Raw genomic sequence first — 26982 nt, 5'->3', positions numbered from 1 at the left:
CTCTTTCTTAGAAAATGACTATATGTCTCATTTTACTCTGCCTTCCTGTCTCCATGACAGAACACTACTAAGTGCTGAGAGGTTCTTCCTCAGGACTCATTACTTCTTTTCATGACCTTGTTTTCCCTGCTCACGGGCACCATATTCTAAAGTGCCACACATTTCTTTAAGGTTTGTTTGAGACAGTTTTGTTTCTTTCTTCTGTTTTCTCACTTTTTTCACCCTCTACTCCTCTGCATGCCCATGCTCCCATGTTGCTTTTACAGACTATCAAAGTGTGAATAGACCAATTCTGCGGTCACAGTGCAGAGTTTGGGACCTCACAGGAAATCCAGTTTCCAAAGAACAGGTTTCTCTTATCCTTGCAAAACCTAGGTGCCCTATCACTGTGAAGTTCTGGTAGCAAAATGTGTTCATGTCCAAGATCAGCTGGAGTGCAGGAAAACAAACTGCCATTCAAGTCCACAGGAAATGAGAGCTACCACCAATTTGCACAGGCAAGGTTGGGAATAGGGAACCATCAAGGCTGTGTGGGTATAGAGCTTGGCTGGAGCAGCAAGATCTCCTTTTCAGAGGGTTGGATGATGGTTCTGGGGACAGTTGGGGTCACTGGGGTTCTGCTAAGCCTGCATGAATCTGCCTGCACACAAGGAGTGTCAGCTGCTGCTGCAACACCCAACACTGAGCAGGAGCTGCACAGTAGGACCCCAGATCTTTACCAATGCAAAATACCATGATTTCTAACAAGCCATTTTTGTGAAGTCATGGGTAAGAGCAGCTTCAGAGCTGGCCTGCTCTTTGTGTAACAGCAGAAAGATTGGACATGAAATTGCCATACACACTTCAGTGTTAGTCCTTTCCCCTAGAAGAGGTGGTGACTCCACATCTTTGCATATCCAAATGCTGCCCCATTGTTCCTCCCTTTTCAAGGACGGTTAGCAAAGCTAACACCTAACCTTTGCTCAAGAAAGCAAAGTCAGGCCAGTGGCTGACTTGATTCTGTCTTATCCAGACTGGAGATGAGAAATGGCCTGCAGGACAGATGGTTTCACAAAACAGATCTCCTTTCTTCTCCCTGGCAAAGCTTCTCTTCATTCTGAAGCTCAGAATGACTGCAGGAAATTGATTATTCCAGTGACCTTTATCAGACTATTAGCTAAGAGTCTGCCAAAGATGTTATGACGAGAGTTAATGCACATTAATGGTATGTAACAGTACAAAGAGTAGTTCATGATCTTTGTCATTTTAACATGTTAAATTCATCCATTGATGTAAGTGTTTATTTGCTATTCATATGCTGATACCTGGACAACATGCAGTTAGTTTCCGAGTGATCACACATCTCCAACACGTGACCCCATAGTATCAGCAGAAAGCAGATACCCTGCATACACTTCTGCTGAGAGCAGACAGGCTGGGAACTCCAGTAACTCCCTGATCCATTTTAGTTTATCCTGCTTAAATGAGGCATTTGGAGGAAAACACTCAGAGACAGGAATTGTAAGTGATGAGAACTGGAGGAACAGTCAGCATCTAACAAGTTGTTCATTGTGCCAAGTCAGCCCTAATAAAATGAGGAGAGGACTTCACTCGACAAATGCCTTTTTTTCCCCCTCCCCAATTGCATCAATGCGCCAAACTGTGGTTTTTTACCAGAAGAGGGCGCAAAATTTACCTCCAGCAATACAAAAGAACTACGTTGCTGCCAGTCTGCATTTGTGAATACAAAAATCTTTTCAGGCTGTTTCTATCTCCCTTTTCAAAGATGGCATTTGACATTGAGCATAGGAAAAATCCCATCCCGTGATATTTATACTACAGATTACTATCTATGAATTTGTCTGTTTCGGTTCCTTTTACAGTCAGTAAAATCAAACCGGCACTTGAGAGACAGTTCATCACTTTTCATCCTGTATTTAATCAGCTGAATAGTTAGAATCACAGAATCATAGAATGGTCTGTGTTGGAAGGGACCTCCAAATGTCATCTAGTCCAATCCCTTCTGCAGCAAGCAGGGGCATCCTGAACTAGATCAGGTTGCCCAGAGCCCTGTTGAGCCTTGAATATATCCGGGCACGGGGCTCCAACCAACTCCCTGGGCAACCTAGTTCTCCAGACTCCTTTGACTATATTGCCTGGGTATCTGATGGCTAGCCCACATGTGGACATCTATCTGAACTTTGGACATCTAAGTTAAAGATAATTCCACCTCTTGCATTTGCCAGGTAATGCTCTACAGTAAAAGCGTGAGACAGGGTCCCCAGTTGTCACATTACATCATACCCATTGCAGATTAAAGTGATCTTACGGAAAGTTCTGTTTACTTTGTTTGTGGGTGAGTTATCCACATTGCAATAGAGATCAGAATGAAGAATTCTTGCAGAGGCACTAAAGGAGTCATGATGAAAATGTTTGGCAAGGGAAGGGAAAGGAAAAGGAGAGTCACTGTGGTTAGACCACACTGTTTCTTGTGCCAGCTGTTGCACAAATCAGTGGCTCAATTTATTCACATGTCATCGATCCCTGTTACCATTTCACACGGCCTTTGTCAGTGCTCTTTAAACTTCACAGAGTGGTAGGTCTTAAGGAGAGGTTGAAAGCTGGAAGTAAGCCCTTGAAGTAAGCTTGAAGTAAGCCCTTTCTGATAAGCCTTCCTTGTAGGTGTCCACATGAAAATGAACAAGCATGGATCATTATTCAAAATAATGACTCATTTCAGAGATGTACATGCTACGTAGATTGTATCACCTCCACTGGATATGATACAATCTTCAAACAGTTTTTTCTGTGATTTATGTATTGACAAAGAGCTGCTTTCAGCTCAAAGGTGTAACCTTGCCCCTTAAGCATATATACAGCAGTCACCACACAAAACAACTTCTGTTGAGGTGTTTCTGCATACTCAGGTGCAAAGCAAGTGTCACATTTCTAGCCGTGGTCCAGCCAAATGGGGAGGTTACATAGTGTGACCTCCTGTTGTCTCAGCCTACAAAGGTAGGGAAAATTTTGCATTTCTCTGGGGTTTCCCATCTGACGATTGCTTCGTAGGCACAAACATATTTGAACCTCATCCTTGTTCTCAGCAGACAGGGATAGCTAACAAATTAGTGCTATTGTCTCAGTAAATCAAAAGTAAATCTAAGATAAATTCATGTGCATGTTAATACATAAGGCAAAGCAGACCTTTGCTATCACAGTTTAGAGATCCTTCCTGAAAAGGGTGTCAGAAAAGGGTTTGTAAGATGGAGAAACGTCATTCATGACTCCTTCACATTTGCATCAAAATACTCTGATATTAACACAATAACAAAGTAAATCCCTCACTGCCTTGACTCTTATGGTGTGGATCCTTCCCTGCTCACAAAATAATAATAAAGCTCACATGGATCAGGCTCACCATGAAGAAAGAACCACCAGCAATTGGTTTGGGATGTGAACTATTTTAGTGAAGTCATCATGAGCAGACACCGTTCAAATGAAACTGTGAGTTGCTGGATGCACAGTGCACAAATAATTGTGCAAACCAGCAGCTGGCTGTTCTGAAGGAAGGCACAAGGCAGAGCAAGACTACAGCAAATTTACATGAGCTGACAGCTTCATCCTTTGAATAGAAAATCTGACAAGCTCTACTGATGAGCACAAATTACTCCAAAATTATACGCACAAGAGAGCGATTATACAGGGCTACCATCAAAACTCTGGGCACTCTCAAGCTTACAAATTGGGACAGGAAAGGGAAAAAGTCACTGAAGGTGATGGAACTCTAAAGTGAAAAATACTGCATAATAACACTACAGAGCATGCCCACAAAAATGCTGTACACTATCCTCATTGCCTCTCAGCATCAGAAAGAACTTGAGGCAGATTATCTATCAAGCCATGACTCCTGACATAAAATAAAATATAAGAAAGAAGGAGAGAAAGAAAGAAAGAGAGAAAGAGAGAAAGAAAGAGAGATAGAGAGAAAGAGAGAAAGAGAAAGAGAGAGAGAAAGAAAGAGTGAGAAAGAAGAAAGAAAGAAAGAAAGAAAGAAAGAAAGAAAGAAAGAAAGAAAGAAAGAGAAAGAAAGAGAAAGAGAAAGAAAGAAGAAAGAAGAAGAAAGAAAGAAGAAGAAAGAAAGAAAGAAGAAAGAAAGAAAGAAGAAGAAAGAAAGAAAGAAAGAAAGAAAGAAGAAGAAAGAAAGAAGAAAGAAAGAAAGAAAGAAGAAAGAAAGAAAGAAAGAAAGAAAGAAGAAAAGAAGAAGAAAGAAAGAAAGAAAGAAAGAAAGAAAGAAAGAAGAAAGAAAGAAAGAAAGAAAGAAAGAAAGATAAGAAAGAAAGAAGAAGAAAGAAGAGAAAGAAAGAAAGAAAGAAAGAAAGAAAGAAAGAAAGAAAGAAAGAAAGAAAGAAAGAAAGAAAGAAAGAAAGAAAGAGAAAAGAAAGAGAGAGGGAGGGAGGGGGGGGGGGGGGGGGGGGGGGGGGGGGTGTACTGCAGCCCTATGGAGATTAGAAGTGAAGATTACTCAAATACCTTACTTCCCCTTTGTGAAAATCCCAGCTGTTGCACAAAGCAACCAAGGCAGAATACCATACCTCATCGTAACCCACTGCTCAAGTGGAGCTGATGACAGATAGTGACTTGAGATTCATGAATGTCTTATTTGGGAAATCTTCTCTAATGGATGAAACACATTAGAGCAAGTTACTACTAGCAAGAACACAAACAGTATAGAAGCAGCAGGGGGAAAACTATGAAAATCAAAATCATGAAGAAATTAATGACCTCATAGGCATTTTTAGGCTGAAGGGTTTAAGGCAAGACTACAAAGGAAGTAGCTCTCTGTTTTGCAGGCAGTTTCTGACAAGGCCAAAGAACTGCTATAATTATTAGATACCTATCTTGTTTCTAGTAATGAAAAGTCACAGGGATATACAGGTGGTGAATAGTAGTATGTTGGAATATCTAATGCAGAAGAAATTCTTGGAATAAAAAGAAGCCCTGTGATCAGACATGACTTGTGCTTCCTAGTTGTAGATATCTGTAAGGAGTGGGAAAAGAACATTTTTATCTGCCAAGGGGGAGGTGGGTTACTCTACTCTCCTCTACTTATCCTAAATCTTTCTTTCATGCTTGCTATTTTGTGAACTGGTTTCATCATCTCGTAGTGGTAACATTTTTACTTATCAAGTGTTTTTTTCTTAAAAAAAGATGAGAAAGTGTTCACTGGGGTTGTTGGTGAATATTTTTTCTCCTATATCAAGGAAATCATAGAATCATAGAATCATAGAATCAATAAGGTTGGAAAAGACCTCAAAGATCATCAAGTCCAACCTGTCACCCAAGACCTCATGACTACTAAACCATGGTACCAAGTGCCATGTCCAATCCCCTCTTGAACACTTCCAGGGATGGGAACTACACCACCTCCCTGGGCAGCCCATTCCAATAGCTAACAATTCCCTCTGTGAAGAACTTTCTCCTCACCTCAAGCCTAAACTTCCCCTGGCACAGTTTGAGACTCTGTCCTCTTACACCAGTTTTGATAAGAGCCTGATCTCTCTTTCCTATTTGTAGGCATTATTTAAAGCAGGGATACAAAAAAGTCTCTGTATCACATTCTTTCAAGATGGACAAATATATGTATGAGCGTGCTTGTTTGCTTTCTTCTAAGATGTGAGAAATTCTCCTTGTGAAAGATGAATGATGAGTATTTCAGTCTGTTTCAGAATCTGCAGAGCAAATTCGGCTCTCAGGGATGTGCATCCTAGTCTAATGGCTTTATTTTATTAACTCATGTATAATAATATATCAATGATTCATGCATCACACAAAGTACTGGGGATAATTTCTCTGCATCATGAGTATGTGGCACAAATTGTTCTGCTAAGCATAGCAACAGGCTTTGATGGACTCAAGGAAGGGAGGGAGGGCTTCCTCCACTAAGTTTAAAGTTCAGAAGTTCAAAGGCACTTCTCATTAGAAATTAACCATGACACTTCAAAAACGAGAAGGGAACAACCTGCTCCACGCCTGAAAAACTTGGCAGAGGCTCTCTTCACAAGCCAACAGACATTGGCATGCCAAGAAGTGTCTTGCAGAAGAGGGGTTGAGTTCAAGGCCAGCACAAACAGGACAATGACAGTCCTGCCTTGAAAACACTGCCCCTTGGCTTCTCCAGGATTTATTTGGAGAGCACTGTCTCTAACATGAGATGTCATGGGCTTTATTTGCAGCTCTTTGTATTGCTCTGACCGTGTGGTAGACATCTAGTTGAATATCCAGATGGATGCCCACCCTTGGGGCATCACACCAGCTCCAGAGAGTTCAAGCAAATCTTTAACTTTCCTGTCTTTCTGGTGTGGTGTAGAAACTCCTAAACTGACAGACGGAGGTAGCAGGTTAATCACTGAAACACAGATGGGCAAAGAGCCTGTCAGCTGCTAGGTATGCAGCCAAGGATGCCGCCAGTCCCTGCCAAGAGCCAAAGAAACACAGAGGTGCCTGTGAAGTTTGCTGGGCAACTGGGCAGCTGCTGCTTTTATGAGACCGTCGCCTGTGGGAGCCACTGTTGCAGACATGAGAGGGGCAGAGGGATAAGAGCTCAAAACTTGAAAATGCCCATTTGCTTAGCCACTCATGCCACAACTTGTTGGGATGAAAGTAGGCAGACAATGCATATGGTTAGGTGGGAGTCCTGGAAAAGCACAGGACAGTATTGGGTTGGTGGGCTGAGCAATCAAAGGCTGCTTGTTTAGTGCTCCAGGAATGAAAAAGATGACAAATAACTTTTGATGAACACAGGGGAAGATTACACCTTCCTTTTGCTTTAATTGAGGCTTTTCCCTTCTATACTTTAAACTCTATCATTAAAACACATAATTTCTTTAATTTCTTTTTTCATGCCATGTAGAGCTGGGTACAATGCATGCCTGAGGCTGGCAACCTTTGGACAGCGTCCCCCCAGAAGCAGTGGCTTGAAGCAGAACTGCTATGAGGCTCTGCAGAGAGGGTTCACAGGCAGGAGAGAGAGACTTGCTCCTGGGTCACATTCAAATAAACCTCTGCCTGAGGAGGTGTCTAGCACTGGGCCTTTTGCTGCCAGAGCTGGAAAATAGTTGCGGGTAAAATCTCCTACAAAGCACAGGCAGCAAAAAAGCTTGAGCAATCTCCAGGGCATTACATCAGATTGAAGATGATCCCAGCTTGAGGCTACCTCCTGTTTGGGATGGAAGGAAAAATGAAAGCCCTGTGACATGTCACTGGAAAGTGCCTGATGATGACAATGTCTGGCACAGGACCAAAGATCCACAAGGGTTTAGTGCACTCTACCACTGACCAGCCTGCACACAGGCACCTATAAGCTGATGTCTATGCCTAAGGCAGTCCCTCTAGGTTTCCTTTACAGGCAAGAAAATTCCTTTCATAAAACTACACATCTTTCAGGGATGCCTTGTATTTAATGGGACTGGAGCAGGGGATTTACAACTGAGAAATTAATTTAATGCATGATGATGTCTGGCATTTTGTCCTGAAGTACAGTATTTTAGTTAACAGGATATCCAGCAACAACACAAACACTTCCTTCAGCCAAATGTTAACATTTGTGTCAGCTTCTTTCATGGAAGCAGCCAACCTGTAGCTTTGGCATGCTGGGTTATGACCTAGCTCTCTCCTACTAAATCAGGTTATTTCCGTATGTACACAGAAAAGCTGACACTTCCCAGAATACCACATGAAAAATGCTCTAGGATAACTTTCCAAATAAATCTTTAATCCTCAGGCACCACCAGAAGTCATTTTTGTCAATAGTGCCATCCCATAGACAAACAAAGAATATAATAAGCACAGGTGTCTGCAACCTCACTGTTCAGCATCCACTGGCATTTTATTTTGTCAAGCAATTTATGAATAAAAAACATCACCCTGGCACGTGGAGATTTCTCAAATGTGTGAATTTTGTTGGAAGGCTTTCTGATCCCTTCCTAACTGTGGTACACAAAATAACTACACCAGACACTGGGAAAGTAAAAGAAACAAAATTTTCCCAGAGCCTGCACAAAGTAAAGAGATTGCTTCATCATCCCTTTTTCTCCCACTTTACACCTTTGCTTACTGGGAAAAAAAGTGCAGTGCAATATTTAAATCCACATGAAAGCCTTACCACCAAAATCAGAATCTTTGACACTGTGTGTGGGGTATCATTCATTGCTGCAAACTTCCCTTACAAATTGCACTTGGTTCAAATTTGTTTAAGAATTTATCCTCTTCTAAAAGGTGAAATGCATTTCTGACATGAAAAAAGACTTTACATGGTTTTAATGCTAAATTCTCAAAAGTGCTTCTACCTGGCTTGCAGCTAAAAGGAACTTAAAAGCTAGAACGAAAATAAGCCACAAAAATAAATAGTGGAGAAAATATACTTGAACAGAGAGGAAAACAGAAAACTGGTGCATACCTGGATGTCTATTTTCAGTGGAAAATGCTTTCCTTCTTTACAAGGGCAATGGCAATGTAGAAGCACTGCAATGCAATGAAAGAAAAATATTTTCAGAAGGGGAACATGACAGCATTAACATAACAGGCAGAGCACATTGTGTCCTGCCCTTGGAAAATGTCTGTTAGCTACTCTGGACTGTGACCCAGCAGAAATCAGCAGTCCAAACGAATTTTCTCCTAGGTAACACACTGCTTCATTTACTACATGTAGCAGACACTGACAGACTGTTTTCTCAGGAGTCAGTGTAGGGGCACAACATTGCAGTGAGGAATAAGAAGATCCCATGCTGCACTCAAATTGCACACAAAATGAACTGAAGCACCACGTGGTACACTCAAAGCTTCCAAGTACCATTGTTTTTTGACACAGAAATGTTCTCGTGAGACGGAAAGATAGGGAGAACCTGACCATGTCCCCCCGCACACACACACTTCCATCAGCATGTATATCTTTAAGGTGTCTTTTATCTCCTCAGAGCTCATTACTCTTTATTTGTGATTTCTTAAGTTTTATTTGTGATTTCTTAAGTTCAGCAAATTGAAATTTGATTTTAAATCTGTTGCTTTTATCCAGGAGCTTCTGTGTATGCAGGCGTCCCCCATTTTCACTGGAGAGTTTTTACCTGCTTCTGTCAATTCAGTCTGGCTATTTCCTCTATCTCAAATATGCACACCACAAACCAAATCAAACCAATACGGTTGAAAAAAGCTTTATTGTTGATAGATGGAAGACACAATAATTATTGATTTTATTGAATCTGTATCTATTGAAGAAAAGGTCTCATATTATTTCCTTATTCCCTTTGTCTCTGAGTTGCTTGAGCATGTTGATCTAAGTCAGCTCTCAGCTTCACTTTGTCACCATGACCTTTTTTGATCCCAGCTCGTTTGCTCTCAAATTAAGTCACGCAACAGAAGCTGCTCTGCTCCACTTTGTGGTTTTCATGCTCTTGGTCAAATGAAATCTTTCTATGCCACTGGCTGGGACAACTGGTGCCTGATAAACAGTGAGGCCGGACATGGTAAACCAAAACAGCCTCTTTGTGGCACAGCCCTTCTCTGAGTAAATATGGGGCTGCTGTGGGAATCGGAAAGAGGAATCAGAGGAGGGCATGGGAAAGAGTTTTCTCACAGATAGAGATACTGGCGGGAAGGTGTAAGGCTGACACGTGCCTTCACCTGTCTCCTGTTCCTCCTGACTGGAAATGGGACAAATTCGTCTTGAGGGCTATGTGTAAACAGCTGGAAAAGTAGTTAAATTTACAGCTGAAATACACCTGTCTGTGAAAAGACAATTTAAGCGTCTAGGCTAACTAACAGGATAGCAGGGACCACACATAATCATGTTCTGAACATAGTGTGTAATATGTAATCATTAGTGCACCAAAGCACCAACCAGAGCTAATCTGTTGGCTTCAGTAAGGTAACAAAATCATAGGTTTACAGCATAATGCAGGTTATAAGGGACCTCCAGGGGTTGTCTAGTCCAAAACATGTCTAGTCAGATGGGCCTGTTCAGGGCTGTGTCCAGTTAAGTCTTGAACATGTCTAACGAGGGAAATCCCACAGCCTCTCCAGGCAGTCTGCTCCCATGCTTGACCACGCTTGTGGTAAACAACATTTTCCATGTTCCACACTGCACCCCTTGTCCTGTTGCTGTGCTCCTTCCAGAGGGTCACCTCCAGCTTCTCAAAGTCCTCTGACTGGGAGCTATCCTGGTGCCTGTAAAAGCTGACAGACTACTTATACCGAGATCTAGCAAGTGCTCAGGGAAAGGCAGAGACCAGCTGTGGCAGGAGAGCCGAGGGTGTGCTTAGTGAGAAAGCATCCCCTCTCTGGGAAAACCAAGATCTCAACCCTGGCCTGCAGTTCAGCCACTCATCAAGCTCAACCTCTTCACCTTTATGGCTCATTTCAAGGATCGTTTCTGACCACTGGTTGTTTTGGAATGACCTTTGCTTATCTGCTTCTCATCTCGATTAAATCCTTTTACATTCCATTAGATACACTATTATTTCATTTGCAAACCTTTCTAAAACATACTACATAGGGCCACAGGTTCTAAAAATCTATATGAAAGTTTCTCTCCTTTCCACTGTGACCTACCTGGGTTTAGCAAAACTTAATTTCTTCTGAACACCACAAGCTGCACCTGTGCTGTTGGCCAGCTGGAATGCACCTCCAGTAAAGCAGGAGATACACTTCTTCACATTTCCTGCTTAGTTTGTTAAACAGGTTATATCTATTTTTAAAAGCATTGTATTACAAACTTTCAGGGAACAATACAGGCTTTTTTCAACAAAATTAAACCAAGGTTAAAAAAAAAAAAGAAGAAGAAGAAGAAGAAAAAAAGCATTAATTTTGGTGTCAAGGAACAAAGCACAGCATGGGAGAGGGGAAAGTTTATTGGCTTGTGGAATGCAGGTTTTCACCATTTTAAAACACTCTAGGTTGCTGCTTTCTATTAATTTTTCACTCCTTGTTACATAATATAAGAAGCACATACCTTAAAAGCATTCTTGCCCTGGCATCATACAAATGACTTGTAGTAATCTAATTTAATTCCATTTCTGATAGCTTAAGAAAAACAACAGTGGCAGCCCCAGCAAGGACTGGTGATTATTAACTGATGTTCCCACTCTGATGGATTATTTTTTTTCAGGCAATACAGAAACATCCCTTTGTTTACCCTGCTTTGGAGAAGAGGATCTGGTTGCTCATTTTTTTAGGTGGCATGTTTTGTTGTGCACAATGCAGAACATGGTGCAAGCCTCCTCAATTTACAGCTGTGTGAATCTCCTCTGATGTGCCAGTTTGAGTTGCTATTCCCCAGATGTGCTGCTGGCAGCAGAACTGACCTTATCCAGGAGATGACACTCTTAAAAGCCTGTCTGCCTTACCTTTTCAGCATTCCAATTCTCAGGGAAACTCTAGCAAACAAGGAACTTGTCGTTCAGCCTTAGAAAAATAAGGTTGGGCTTTTTTTTTCCTTTTGCACAAGTGCTCTGGGCACCCTGGAAATCACAACATGGCAGAGCCAGGAAATAGTCTCAAATTGCCCAACCTATGCATGGTAAAATTACAAGAAAAATTACTCCGGGACAAAGGCATGACGACCCTAACCTGCTTATCCTGGCTGCAGAACAAATGCTGTTGTCATCTGGTGTTTAACTTATGAGGCAACAACGATTGCTTGTGATTTTGATCCTTTAAGAGCTAAAGCAATATCCTGTATTTCAGATGTGTGAGCAAAACTGTTTCTGAAGAGCTCTTCTGTACGTAGTGATACAATAAACTTTTGTTGGTTATAAAAATCCAACTAATGAATAATAGCCTGTTCCAATTTGTGAAATATATGTAATTCAAAGATCTAGAGAGTCTAGGGAGGTCCCTTCTGGCTGGAAGCTAGCTAATCTTGTTCAGATTTACAAGAAGAGCATGAGGGACCCAGGGAACTACAGACACGTTAGTCTACCTCAGTTCCTGGAAGAAGATTATACTCAGTACTATTGAAAGGTACTGAAAGAACAATGCACTCATCAGGCACAGTCAACATGGGTCACAAAGGGAAAGTCCTGATATCCTTCTATGATAAGGTCACTCACCTAGTGGATGAAGGGAAGGAGACAGATGCCGGTTTTCTAGCTTTTAGTAAGGCTTTTGATACTGTTTCTAACAGCACCCTTCTGGATAGGTCGTCTGTCTGTGGGAGGAGCAGGCTCATGGTGCACCAGGTGAAGAACTGGCTGAAGGGTAGAGCTCAAGGAGTTGTACTGAATAAGGCTACATTAGGCTGGCAACCAGTCACCAGCAGTGTTCCTCAGGGCTCAATACTAGGGCCATTCCTGTTCAATATATTTATTAGTGATCTGGACGCAGGGGTTAAATGCACTATTAGCAAGTTTGCTGATGATCCCTGGCAGGTGCCATTGATTCTCTGAGGGACAAGAGGCCTTGCAAAGGGATCTAGATAGATAAGAGTATTGAGTGGTTATCAATGAGATGAAATTTTAACAAGTCCAAATGCTGGATTCTGCTTCTGGGACAGAGTAATATCAGGAGCAAGAATAATGTGGCAGAAGAGTGTCTGCCCTGCAGAAAGGCATTTGAGGGTGCTGGTTGACAGCAGGCTCAATATGAGTCAGCACTGTTCTCTGGCAGTCAGGAGGGCAAACCATGTCCATAACCAGATGGTCAAAAAGGGGTGATTATCCCACCATGTTCAGCATTGGTACAGCCTCATCTTGAGTACTGCAGACAGTTCTGGGCCCCACCATTTAAGAAGGATGTTCAGGTCCTCAAATGTGTCCAGAAGGCACATGTGAAAGGGCTGGAAGGGTTGTCTGGTGAGGAGTGGCTGCGGACTCTGGTTTTGACTAGTTTGGAGAAAGGGACGCTAAGGGGTGATCTCACTGCTCTCTACAGCTTCCTGAGAAGGGGAATAGAGAGGGAGGTGCTGATCTCTTCTCCCTGGTACCCAGTGACAGGATGCATGGGAATGTTCAAAGCTGCACCAGGGGAGGTTTAGGCATTAGGAACCATTTATTTACCAAGAGGGTGGTCAAACACTGGAACAGGCTTCCTAGAGAGGTGGTCAATGCCACAAGCCTCTCTGAGTGTAAGAAGAAATTTGGGCAATGCCCTTAGCAACATGCTTTAACTTTTGGTCAGCCCTAAACTGATCAGACAGTTGGATGAGGTGATCATTGTAGGTCACTTCCAACTGAAATAGTCTGCTCTAAGCACGTACTAATGATTCCCTCCAGAATGCCATTTTTATGCCCAAGAACCAGTGAGACTTGCCACAGAAAAGCCAAACCAAACCAAATCAAACCAACCAACCAAGAACAACAACAAAAAGCCCCACACAAACCCACGAGGGTTGGTCTTCTTGCAAAAAGTTATGAGCACCTTTCTTTCATAGTCCAAGGGAATAAATCTATGCTCAATGAAATTACCCAGAACAAAACTGTGTGTGAATGAAACAGTTCGATTAATTCTGTACAGAAAAAAAAGAGGAATCGGTCCCACAGATGAACTTAAAATAAATAAATTCCTGAGTCCCAAAACCCAGGAAGAGGATGCATAAAGGCCGAGTTCTTCTCTCTATTACACAAGTTAAAAATAGCTAAGAAAGCCAAGTAAGTAACGCTAAAGCTACGGTGGCAAGAAGACAGGTTGAAGGGAGTTACATGCCCTCATATGAATATTAAGTTCCTACCACAGCAATAGGGAGAAAAGGGACTATTGTTTTCTGGAAAACTGAAAGCTGGAAGATGTGAGAGTTAAACTCATGACAGAGGGGCTTGCAGTTGCACAAGAAGAGAAGCTGAAAATGTAGTGAAGGGAGAAACACAGCCTCACAGATGAATGTTTGCCAACATCTAATCCCTGCAGATCCCAGTCAACAGAAAGAAAATGCCACAGGGCAAAAGTATGTCTTGCAACTTCCTTTATCCTTCAATCTGGGGTGAATACTCACCCATCTAAGATGTCATTTTGGGTTTACACCACCACAGATGAGTAGATGAGAAACATCATAAGAAGCAGCAGTGTCAGGAGAAAAGGAGCCTCTCCCTGAAGCTGAAGTGAGCCTGTTTCTCACGTACAGGCCTCTTTATGCGTTCTGAATAAAATAAAGTTTACAGAATAATTAATATATAAATTAGCCCTCCCTGAAGGCTCTTTGGTGGCAGGCAGAAAGGGGGTTTGAGGTGGAATTAACTTTAGGTGTCCTAAACCACCTGCATGGGCTACCTCTGAAACCTCAGCAGTAGATAGGTACCTGTAAGACATGGATCCACACTGCACATGTCACCCAAAGTGCATGCCTAATGAAAGCAGAGTGGTCTGGGACAGTAGCACTGGTTGTTGAAGATCACAGCCAGACCCCACAGAAGTTTGCACAGGGTTATCCACCCGGACAGTCCCTTCCACCCCTCCAGGAAGGTGTGCCTATGCACTTCCTCTTCTGACCCAGGGCTCAGACTCAGAAGTCCCCAGGCTGTGTGCCTATCCTTCAACACTAGATCAAACTTTTTGATTATAGTGTGGCAACACACTGACAACTTCCGATGGGCCCTGGCCAAAATTTGCTCAGACACTAATCCCTGGATTCAACAAGCCTTATACCAAGCATTATCAAGAAAAGAATAGGTGAGCTGCCTGCATCAAGAAAATATGGTGACTCAGACTTGGACTCAGGTCTCCAAACTTAGACTGGACTAAATCTCATTTTATAGCTGCTTGGATTGATCTCACTTTTCACCACCAAGAGAAATTCAGTCTGCAAGACCTCAAAGTGTTATGAAAGGAGAAAGTATTTTTTGAAACCCGGGATTTTTTTTCCTTTTGGCTGCCATGCCCTATAGTAAATAGATCATAATGTCATCTAAATGAGACCTGGATTTATGGCCACACCCTTATTTCTTTGATTCAGAAGCACTTCTCTGTGTCCCAAAGTGATATCTGGCTATGCCCCAACAGCGTAGCAGACTGTAGCTCACTCACATCCAGACTGAGGAGAGAAGAGGAGAGGTTCGGTTCGGAGAGGTTCGGTTCAGAGAGGCTCAGTTCGGAAAGGAGCAGTTCGGAGAGGTTTGGAGAGTTTTGGATAGAGAGGTTCAGAGAGGAGAGGTTCGGAGAGGAGAGGGATCTTGGTGCAGGGGTTGAACGGGAGCTGTAGAAGGCTCTATGCCCAATGCTGCTGGGCAAACAAGCCGACTGCCTGCTTTCCTCTCTTCCTCTTCCCTGCCAGAGCCTCTGTATGTCACCTGCAAGTCAGAGAATAGCAAGGAGGCAGAGAGTGGGCAAAGAGCCACCACATCGGCAAACACAGCTGCGGACCCTATTTTATCCTGCTGTGGCATTAGCAGATTAGCAAACACCTCACTAGTTGGAGTTTTGTGGTTTTGGTTTGGGGTTTTTTGTTTGGTGGTTTTTTTTATTTTTTTTTTAATTTTTTTTTAATTTCTTCACATGTCTATGAGATGTTTACATCCGGGTTTGTGTCCACATGGCAAAACCAAAGAGCATTCATCAGAAGAATAAGGATGTAAATATGGCTTCTTATTCGCCAATGATTGCTCGTCTGGCAAAAAGGCTTAGGAAATGCAACAATAGTTTTGAAATAAAGAGGAAAGTAAAGACTGGCAATGTACTTTCCACATCAATAGCAAATACACTACTGATGTGGAAAGTAAATAGCTTTGAACAAGAGGAGACGCCGAAGTGAACAACTTTTACCCTGTGAGCTGCGGGCTGACATGCCAGTGCGTTAAGAATGAGGTAGTAAACCTCCAAGTTCATCACCTTACACTGCAAAACCAGCTACTAACATCTGCATCGTCTGTGGCTGCATTTTAACAAGAGGCCACCTGAAATTTCAGCACATTGGAAACTTTGTTACGTATTTCAAAAGCTTATCTCCTTGTATGAATACAGAACACTCGGTAGGCTCGACACATCTGTATTCTACAAGCAGTACTCAAACCTGTGCCCGCGGCGAGGATATTTGGGGGGCCGGGAAGAAGTGTTTGCATGAAGATACAGATGCAAACCCCGACGCTGAAAGAAGCATCTGCCGAGCTTCTGCCTCCAGCTCACATGCCCCGTACTGCTCACTTGCCGGGGAGGTAGAAACTGAAGCCTGGCTGTAGGTCGCGCCGCCGTTTGTGTGTTTTCGGGTGTGTTTCTTAATGCCGCACCGGAGAGGGCCCTGCTCCTCCCGCCGTGCCGCGGGGCTGGGGTCTGCCCCGGGGCCGCGCTCCCCTCCCGGGCAGTACCGGCGGGCTGGGCGTGGCGCGCAGCCCCGGGAGTGCCGGGAGCTCCCTCTGCTGATTGGGCTGCCCGGCCCGGGGCGGCCTCTGCCCCCGCCCCTCTCTTCCCGCTGCCGCCGGGGTTCCGCTGCCGCCGGGGTTCCGCTGCTGCCGGGCTCCCGCCGCCGCCGCTGCGGCTCCGCGCCGCTTGGCTGGCCGCTGCTTGCCTGCTGCCGGGCCCATGGCGAGCACGTCGGCGGAGATCATCGCCTTCCTGCTGACTATCTCGGGATGGGTGCTGGTCTCCTCCACGCTGCCCACCGACTACTGGAAGGTGTCCACTATCGATGGGACGGTCATCACCACCGCCACCTTCTGGGCCAACCTCTGGAAGACCTGCGTGACAGACTCCACCGGCGTCTCCAACTGCAAGGACTTCCCATCTATGCTGGCGCTGGACGGTCAGGCTCCTGCCGACCCCCATCCCAACTCCCTCCCGTGACACCCCATTTCCATGCCGGTCTGCGGGAGTCAAGGGCACTGGGGCTTCTCTCGGGCCCACCCCGGAGTCGGTGGGGGTGGGCGACGCGCCTCGGCGGGGATGGCGGGCAGCGGGGGGGTCGAGGCGCGGCCAGCGAGTTCTGGGGACCGGGGTAGGCGACCCGGCAGAGGCAGCTCCCACGCGGAGTCGTGCGCAAGTGACTTAGTGTTTTCTGACAGGTGGCAGCGCGCTGCTCGTGCGCGCCCAGAGAAATGTTTTTTCCCCCCTAAAACCGGCCGATGGAGATCGTACTTGGTTCCCAAGCGTCAGGTTTTTTCCTCTCGTGCTGTCATTGCCTCATTGCCTGCTTTATTTTGTTCTTTTTTTTTTTTTTGTCTGGTGTCCCCATTGGAAGACTCCATGCGTGTGGATTTGACACAAGAAGAATGCAGATTTATTTTCTGACTGTCATGACAGGCCCCTTTTTTATGTTTTTGCCAGCTGTGCAACGGTCAGTGGAGAAGAACAAGCCTTTGTGTCATTTTGTTCTAATTAATGTTCCTTGAGTTTTTTTGCTAAGCAGTTATTAACTCGGGTGTAATTGCCTCATTGATAAATGGCAGTGTACGAGCTCAGGGCAGTGAGGGTTGCAAAGGTATGCAGAAGTCACACTCAGCGTAGTTCTAGGGCGGTGTTACTCTGAAGCTAAGCTGGGAGTTTTGCTCTAGTGCCTGAAACCAAAGACTGAGTTGGTGCTGTGCTTTCCCCCTGGATAAGGAGAAACATTTTTGCCCTTTAAGGAAGCCTTACTGGGAAACTGGGTCACTGCAGGAAACCTTTACATCTAAACTAGTTGATTAATCTGCCCTGGTAGAAGCAGTGAAGTGTGGATGGCAGCGGTTTATACCCTCAAGAGCGTACTGTAAAGAAAGAAAGCAAGGGGATTTAAAATTGCAGCACCTTTTCCATGTTGGTATAGACATAAACAAATGGAATACACAGTGTCCCAATGACACTGATACAGAAAGTCAGGCCTACTGTTCACAGTTTGGCCAGATGCTCCCTTTGCACTGGAGTCTGAGAGTGGATTTTGGTGTGGAAGGCTTGTTTAAAAGGAAAAGAAAGTCAGTTAATCAGATCACTAGTAGAGATTAATATTAACAAATAGCTAATTAATACCAGTATCAGAAAACCTTTAGCCTCTGTGCTTACCAGGGATACAAAGATGTCAAGACACTGAGAAGAGGTAATGCAGGCAACCGTTAAGCGTCACTTCTGCAGGATGATTCTCTCAAGATGGAATCACACCATCACAGAAGTACTGTCCCCTTTCTTTTGAGCCAGAGGTGCCAGATGGGTTCGCTGGCTCCTTCGAAGGGGGGGAGGAGCTGGCTAGCCTCTGCTGGCATCAGTCAGCCTGTGGTCAAGTATAGTAGCGTGGTCAAGTGTAGAACATGATTTCTAGGCTTGGGCAAGGATATGTGGTCTGTGTGCAGGCAGGCAAGGAGTGATCACCAGTGCATAACCTTTTGGTTCCACCGAATCTATTGTTTAGCTCTTTCTTTTCGTGCTGGGTTAGTCTGTTTCCAGAGTAAGAAAAGTGTAGTTAGAAAGTGTGCAGAACTTGGAACATTTAAATTTCCAAAGAGAAGAGGAAACTTGGCAGCAAAGTTCTTACTTTCCCTTCTTCCAAACGCTTGTGCATTGAAACCTTGTGTGTTGGGTAATGCATTTCACTTCCCCAAGGAATGAGTTTCTGAGGGACCTTCTGCATATTGCAACAGCCATCAGAACACTAGCTCGTTTTGGACAGAAGTGAATCCAAAATGCAGATCAGGAGGAGCCTTATCCCATCCTTCTGGCCAGAATGTTTTTCAGTAGTGGAATGTTCTTGCTTGAATGTCTCTCAGTAACATCTCTGAATGGTGTCAGGTCAGGTCTTGGTACCCAGGCACAATGCAAATGATGGGCAGGCTGGAGAGAGTAACATAACCCCCACAGCACAGGCCAGGCAAGCTGGGACAGGGCAGGGGGGCAGCCAGCACTGCACCACAGCCAGAGGTGCTTTTGGTAGCTAGCCTAGCCCAGACTCCCTCCCAGTTACCAGCTCTGTTGGGAACCCATTAGCGCCTGACAGTGGGTGTGTGTATCCCCTTTTCACCCTAACCCTTCCCTGGTGAAGGGGTTGCAGTGCTTCATGCATATCTTACAGGGATTTGTATGTCAGTATGAAGTAGAATCTACCTTGGCCCTCAAGTAGCTTTCCCTTCCCTCCTCTTCCTCTTTGCACAGACTTACATGGCTAAGATTGATCCTGTTCCTTGTTATAAGGAATATGGGAATTTCCTTACTTCATCAGCAGTTGGAGGAACTCATAAGACACAACAATAAAGGCAGATATAGCTTCCCATTTTTTCTGAAGTGCTTGTGGAGAGAAAAAATAACCAAATAGAGATGCACATATTGATAACCTGTTTCTGTCCTCAAAATGGTAGGGCAAGACTAGGAAATTGCTAAAAATATTTTTGTTATCCCAGGGAAAGTTGGCTCCAATTTGCTCCTTCCTCATGTAGCTGGAGAGGATTTGCCTGTCAGAGCAATTCCTTTTCTATGGAAATTTTTTGTTTGTCAAATGGAAAACCTGTGAATTTTGCTGGAATTGTTGTCTGGAGAGACCATGTGGGTTTGCCAGAGGATCAGAAGTAAAATGAGAGGGCAGGAAATTGAGATATCACCATGCCAGGGTGCAGAAGAGGTGCAGGAGATGTCCTTCCTTCTTAAGAAGCAGTGTTACAGTTTGGGTCAGGAGTGATCCAGAAATGGTTCCCTAATACACTTATTTTGGTTTGCATCACGGTTTTAGCTCCTCAGATTACTGTAGAGTAAGGCTGCCCTAATGGCTTTCAGGCCATCACTCCACACAAGCATCCACAAGAGAAAATTGCTTCCCCTTTCACCTTTATGCATTCCTGTATAACACATCTCTTTGGTCAACCCTCATTCAGGGCTTGGCCCCACATGCTGTCTGCAAGCAGTGTGCTTCCTGCTGTCAGTGGGACTTAGAATAGTTTGGGGTTTTCTTTTGTGCAGTGCTGGTCATAGGTGGAAAGTTAGCGATGAAACCACCTCCTCAAAAGAGAACGTATCAGTTTCTGTGTTTCCATCAGTGGATCTCATGACCTTTTGCAAGAATAGAGCTGAACAACAATTTACTTATGAGCTAAAAGAGAGTATTGAAGCTTAGAAAAACATACAAAAGCAATGCGAGTGTACTTCTAGAAGGAATCTGTGCTGCATCTGTAAGGCAACCTCTTGCACTTAATGTGCTGCAGGCTGCAAAATGCCATCGGAGGCAGTTTTTGTGTTCTGGCAGTCCCCAGAACTTTACAGACTTTTTTTTTTTCCTGTTATATGACATGAATATATGAATTCCTCCTAACTCTTCGTGAGCATGAGAGGCAAGCATGAGAGCAGTGAGGCAGGAAAGACGAAGATCTAACAAGATTAATTTGAATGCAAGACAAAACACATTTTTTTTTTTGTTTTTAAAAATCAGTTTCTGTTGGAATGCTGTTAAACATGACTTTATGAGTAATGCATGTGTCTCTGCTCCTCTGCTTAAAGCATACAGCTTTTAGTTGCTTGGGAGCTTCGTTGGGGTGATTAGTATGCAGATGACCATAAACATTTGGAAAGGGGACAATCTTTGGTCTTGGGTGGAGGAGTGGGAAGAAATAGGCAGCTCCCCTTTACACTTCTGTGCATCATAAGTCTTGGGAAGCAGTGTAATGTTCTCACTTTCCAGGAAGCAAAGAAAAAGATTAATTCCTCTTACAATCAAATGCTTTTAATGTGAGGTCCAAGTGATAGGAGGCTGGATTTGATGAAAGGTTGGTTTCACCCTTTCATGCTTCTGAATGCCCTAGTCAAGCTAGTGGGACTAACAGAGTTCTGATCTTCCACTTTAGTGGTGTAGATGGTAATTTTATTTAATCTGTTTTGTTTTAAAAATGTGTGCCAGTTGGATGATTGCTGTGGTGATCTGAAACAAGCCCTGCTGTGGCTGGCCTACCCAATTTGGTGAAATATTTAGTGAGGAAGGTTATTCATTCAGCAGAACTGAGCAGTCTTCCAGCTCATGCTGTTTATAATTGAAAATGATTTCTGGGTGAGTGAGTTAATTATTTCTTGCTGTCTCACTACCCTCTACCTATTCTGAAGCTGTGTAGTGACCTTCAGAAAGAGCTGAATTTCAGCCCTGTGGTTCCTAGGGTATGCTGGTTATTTTGGTTGGGGTGAATATTTACTGTTTCTCCTAGGAGGTTCAGACATAAATAAAAGTTTAGAGGACCTCCGGGTAAATATGTTCATGGTTCAGCACTTTAATGTGTCAATTAGCTACTAAGAGTGTCAATAAATTGGACCTGTCAAAAATAATAGCTTCCTTGCCACTCTTCATCTCCCACTTTAACTGTGTGCTGCAAGAAATACATTAAACACCACTGAAAGTAGTTGAAGCCAACTTTTCCATGCCCATAGCAAAAATTAACAAAGCAAGCTTGCTTTCTTCAGGCTTGGGTCTTGCACAAACTACTCTCTCTCATATTCCAGCATGTGAGTGGTACAACAGTTATTTCATTGAGTATTGTATTTGGCAGATGGGCTACAGAAGCATGTTGCCGAGGGAGGAAGTCTGTGCATGCCAACATGCGCAGATAAGAGACCATAGGTTGTCTTCAGAGATGCGCAGCAAAGCACCCAAGTTCTGTAGGACCAATGAAACGACATCTGATGTGCTACAGATTGCTTCTTGTGTGATGCTTGTTGCACACAGCTGGGATTCAACAGGGTTGTTTTTCTTAAAACATTGTTCAAACACAGAGCAGTCATCCTGGAGCTGATACTCCTCCTGCAGCAGCTAAAGTGGGTGGCAGTAAGGAGTGCCAAAGGTAGCCAAGCATCAGTGTTAGCCATCTGCAACTCAAGGGCATACCAGCCAGACAGATTTCTCTTTAATGAATCACAGAATCAGAGAATGTGGTGTTGGAAGGGACCTCCAGAGATCATTGAGTCCAACTCCCCTGACAGAGCAGGATCACCTGGCACAGGCCACACAGGAACGCATTCAGGCAGGCTTTGAAAGACTCTAGAGAAGGAGACTTCACAACCTCTCTGGGCAGCCTGTTCCAGTTCTCCATCACCCTCACCCTATTAAAAAGTGTCTCCTTGTGTCAAGATGGAACCTCCTGTGTTCTAGCTTGTACCTGTTGTTCCTTGTCCTATCACTGGGCACCACCAAAAAGAGACTGGCACCTTTGTCTTGACATGCACCCCTCAGATATTTATATGTGTTGGTAAGGTCCCCTCTCAGCCTTCTCTTCTCAAGATTGAACAGCCCAAACTCTCTCAGTCTTTCTTCATAGGATACATCCAGTCTCTTCTTGAATCTCTGTAAACCTTTAGCACCGACATATCCTGTGGAAAGGAGTTCCACAGCTTTGTTCTGTGGAAAGGAGTTCCGGTACTTCATTCTGTGAGCACCTGCAGTTGTCATTTTGAATCTGCTGCCTTCTGTTTTCATTAAATGCCCTCTAGTTCCTGTTTCAATATATTTATTTCCTATACATTAGAGACTTCCAGGTAGGATTTGGGTTTGGTACTTTTTGTTTTTTATTTTATTTGTAATTATGTAAAATTTGGTGTAATAGGCAATGAAAAGGTGATTTAGGTCTCAGTATTTCCACCCCCTGGAGATCAAAGCAAAAAAGAATGAATAGCCTGATAGAGGAAGTACACTTTCATTTTAAATGAGCTGTAACAACAGATAATGAAGAAAAACATCTTGTGATGGTTATTCAACTGTGTAAGATTGCACTGATCCACCCTGTAAACAGTGATATGAGTTTATCAGAGTCTTTCAATTACAAGATAGTCCCAGAAGGGAGAAGAGGCCAAGGAACCCATTGTCCTGCTGAAAGCCCTGCACCTTGGAGCTCCATCTGAAAGCAGCTTCAGGCAGCACAGCAAAACTGAGTGTAGTTAAGCCAGCCACAAGCTATTTTTCCAGGCTTAAGTATGGTAGTGATTTGTTTTATCCCAAAGGCTACTGCTGATCACAAAGATGAGCATGTGTTTGACTTCCTTGCAGAATGAGGAACTTCTTGACAAATCCAAATCAAATTGGTAGCATGTGCAGGCAGGCCCAGGACCCTGTCTGGGCTCAGTGCTGCCAACCATCTGCCAGTTGTATTGCATCTGGGGGACACATGCAAAACAAGCCTAGCATGTAAGACTTGCAGATGCTGTACCCAATACCATGGGATTATTTTTTGGAGCCCTGAGTGGATCCCACAGTATGCTTCTTTTGATCTGGGCTCAGGTGATGATACCTTGTGAAATAAAGAATAAACTCAATGGAAGTTGACATTGCTCCAGTCAAGGTTTGATTCGGTTTGCAATAGTGAATGCCTCAATGGTGTGCAGAGGGAGAGGAACTACAACGAAATCCATTGTGGTCCCAGTTCTCATGTTCACCTTTCTCTTTCTCACCACAGGTTACATCCAAGCCTGCAGAGGACTGATGATCTCTGCTGTCTGCCTGGGCTTCTTCGGTGCTGTTTTTGGACTCATTGGGATGAAGTGTACAAAAGTTGGAGGCTCTGATCAGACTAAAGCAAAAATAGCTTGTTTAGCTGGACTGATTTTCATACTCTCTGGTAAATATACCTTATTTCTCTAAGTCTGCATACTTGAAGTCATACCAGAGCTGCTTCTTTTCCACAGAAATCCACACACAGTTCTCCATGACTTCACTGACATCAGGGTCAGACCCAGAGTTCCTCTGCTGGCTCCACTGAACGGTTTGTCTTATGCTTTTCAGGGCTGTGCTCTATGACTAGTTGTTCCCTGTATGCAAACAGGATTACGTCTGAGTTCTTTGATCCTTCTTTTGTTGCACAAAAGTAAGTACTTCCTTATACCCATAAATCTTTCAAAGAAGTAGACCTTAAGTTTCATACTGCACACAAGAGCCCATTTAAACAGAGAGCAGGTGCTTCTCCTGTTGGGCAGAGGACAGTGGGCTGCAGTTTTATTGTGTTTTCCAAATGGAGTATCCATGTGCTGAAATTCAGTGAACAAACACTTTCCTGTACAGTGATTGCTCTGTAATCTTTGTGCCCAGGCTTATTACAGCTCAGCTGGGTTCTACTCCGCTTGCCTCAGAGCAAATGGGGTTAAGCCTGGGCCCCTCAGTTCAAGAAGGACAAGGAACTGCTGGAAAGAGTGCAGTGCAGAGCCACAAGGTTGATTAAGGGAGTAGAACATCTCCTTTATGAGGAAAGGCTGAGTAAGCTGGGTCTCTTCAGCTTGGAGAAGAGGAGACTGAGAGGTGACCTTATTAATGTTTATAAGTACATGAAGGGTGAGTGTCAGGAGGATGGAGCCAGGCTCTTGTCAGTGATGTCCAATGATAAGACAAGGGTGGGCGCAAGGATAGGACAAGGGGAAAAACTTTTTCACTGTGAGGGTGACAAAACACTGGAACAGGCTGCCCAGAGAGGTTGTTGAGTCTCCTTCTCTGGATATATTAAAAACCTGTCTGGATGTGTTCCTGTATGACCTACTCTAGGTGATCCTGCACTGGCAGTGGGGTTGGACTAGATGATCTTTTGAGTTCCCTTCCAACCCCTAACATTCTGTGATTCTGTGCAGTCAGGAGTGAAGCTTATGTTCATGTCAGAGATGCAGCAAAAGGAGTGCACAAGACAGAGACACTCATTCGGCACATCATTCAATAGGAAAAGAAGAAAAATATTTCCTTAAGCTTTAGATAGAAGGTGGTTTCCATAAAGCATTGCATAATCTTGACTCTTTTTGAGAGGTTTCTGCAAGCTTTGTGGACTTTTTGCTGACAGATTTTCAAATCTATATGACTGAAGTTTTGATCTTAAGCCTTGTGGGAACCTGTGATTTTATAAGCACTAAGAAAAATTGTTGTGACTGTATTTGTAGTTAAATTTAAGGGAGTGATTGTTATAGAATGGCAGGTCATACCAGAAGTACTAACTGTTCCTGAAGACTCCCTTTAAACCTGTGCAAGTTCTCAGGACTTAAAAAGGCAGTAATTCACAAACCAGTGCTTGGATTTTGGATTATTCACAAGCCAGTGCTTGGATTTTGGAATATTCACAAGCCAGTGCTTGGATTTTGGATTCACACCTTAACTACAAAGTCTGAAAATGTTGGCTGTAAATTGTGGCTTCACAGATTTTGCTGTTTCAGCTTCTTACATTAACTTTACATTAACTGTGACATTAACTTTAAAGGTGATTCCAGGATGTCTCAAGCACTGTGTATGCGTTTTCCTGAGATATAAGGAGGGGCTCAGCAAGGAACCATGAGCCTCTCTGTTTCTCTGTGATAGAAAGAAAATGGTCAGAAGAAATAACATTAACTGGATCCAGGTTTGCAGTAGGGCTGACTCCACATCTCCTGTCTTGAAAACAAGTTCATATTAGTTTCCTCCATAGTTCTCGTATAGTTTCTGCTTGTTTGATTTGTTGAGAATAGGATCAAGAGACCTCCATAAGAAACAAGAAAGTAAGGTACTGTGAAGAAAATGGAGCTCTGGGTGTATAGCCAGAAGTTAATTATTCATTGGGCTTATTGTTGCTAGTGAAAAATACCATAGTTGTTGCCAGAATTCCCTTTCCTATACTGTACTCCTAAGCGCTTCTGCTGGGAAAGAGCAGGCAGGCCTCACAGTGGAATTTTACTGAGAGGGAATGAGAACTCAGAGAATCATTAAGGTTGGAAAAGACCTCTTAAGATCATCCTTCACTTAAAATTGAAATAAAAATAGTAAATCATCTGCAGAAATAACCTTTTTCCTGAGCAGCCACCCACCATAACTCAGCTGTGGGCACATATGATCACAACTGCAAAGATAAAGGCAGAGGAAAGCTGGAAGTTGGCGCTGGAGCTGTGCACAGTGTACGTAGCTCACGCAGTGACCTTTTATCAGATTAAGCTACTGGAGGCGGTCAACTCCTTTCTCTCTTAACCAGTGTGAAATATGTTGTAGTCATGCATTTTCTTGCCATCTGTGAACTCCCTCTTTGACGTGCCTTGCAGAAGCATTTAGTATGCTTTGCTGATATATTGTGGAAATTTATCATTGGCTCTTCACTGAGAGAGGATTTCAACCTTCTTTTTACTGCACTTTTCTCTTCTGAAACCATTCTGGTGGTGTCAAAGAAAGGCTCAAGATTAACTGTTAGTGGAAAACAAATAAGATGTTTAGCATCATCTCAGCCATCAGATTTTCCCTCCAGCCTTCTGATTTGGAAAAGGCACCCTGACAATGTAAGGGTGCAAAAGGAATCAGAGACCTGCCAAAAGCTGTTACCTGAGAGACTTCTGGTTTGAATTTTGTACCTAACTGAGGAATGACAGGCATGAGCATACCTTAAAACCTCCCTTACTGAGGAAGAAACTTTAGGTTCCACTTTATGTCCCGATGTTTGCATTGCCAGTTTAAAACAGCTCCAAAGGGATTACTTGACCCTAGATAATGACATGCACAGAATCTTGAGGACAGCACAGGATGCCTTGGTACTTGCAGTCAGAATGGATTTAATTTTCTTTCAGACACTTCTAATAGGGGAAAATCTGTGCTTCTGTTTAGCTATCTTGCTAATGTTGCTCCCACAGCTTCTCTTAGGAAACTATTTTGTCACTTTACTACTTTAAATAAAAAAAATCTTACAATCTTTATCATTTTTGCCTCGTGCCACAGTTTGAACTCCATAGTCATGATCATTGTTACTGGTGAATGGGGTTAGTTTATCCAAATTATCTAACTTCCCAATCTCTTTCATAGGGAATTGTTTCCCTTTAGCTTTCTTGTCTATGAATGGATTGTGTTCAGTTCCCACAGGCCCATTTTTCACTGTCCTGCTGCTACATTTGAATCTCATTTTCACCTCTAAGCTTCTTCATCTGTGTCCCACTCTCTTCTGAGCTGCCAGTGATCTCTGCTGAGATTGACTTCACCATTTGGAGTTGGTGGACACGCAGCCACAGTCTTGGAAGAGTGATTGCTTTGGTTCCTGCAACCAAGAATTGTTACAAGAACAGGAGAGGATGTTTCCTGCAAAGGTTTTGATGATAAAGAGGGAAGGGAAAAACAGAAGTGCAGAAATTTCTTCTAAAAAAGGACTGTGTCTTTTTAAAAAAAATTATCTTTTCCTTTTTTGTTCCTGGGGG

The 26982-nt window shown here is 43.5% G+C and overlaps 1 protein-coding gene across 2 annotated transcripts in view; it reads left to right on the top strand.

Annotated features, from left to right (window-relative positions):
• Positions 1 to 26982, top strand: part of CLDN10 (claudin 10) — a 68343-nt gene that overhangs the window by 37236 nt on the left and 4125 nt on the right. Inside the window, exons 1-3 of one of the 2 annotated variants that reach the window (XM_068168953.1) lie at positions 16432 to 16693; positions 23268 to 23429; positions 23594 to 23675. In XM_068168953.1, coding sequence (XP_068025054.1) covers positions 16474 to 16693; positions 23268 to 23429; positions 23594 to 23675 — 464 coding nt within the window. In that variant the 5' untranslated portion in view covers positions 16432 to 16473. Of the gene's footprint in view, positions 1 to 16431; positions 16694 to 23267; positions 23430 to 23593; positions 23676 to 26982 lie in introns of those variants that run through there. The other variant, XM_068169030.1, reaches the window with a different exon arrangement.

The sequence above is a fragment of the Melanerpes formicivorus genome, unplaced genomic scaffold (genome assembly GCF_026170545.1).
Source record: "Melanerpes formicivorus ecotype bairdi unplaced genomic scaffold, bMelFor1.0.p_v2 SCAF_1, whole genome shotgun sequence".
Classification (NCBI taxonomy): Eukaryota; Metazoa; Chordata; class Aves; order Piciformes; family Picidae; genus Melanerpes; species Melanerpes formicivorus.
The sequence above is the reverse complement of the archived record's forward strand: the minus strand, read 5'-3'. Positions and strand labels throughout refer to the sequence as shown.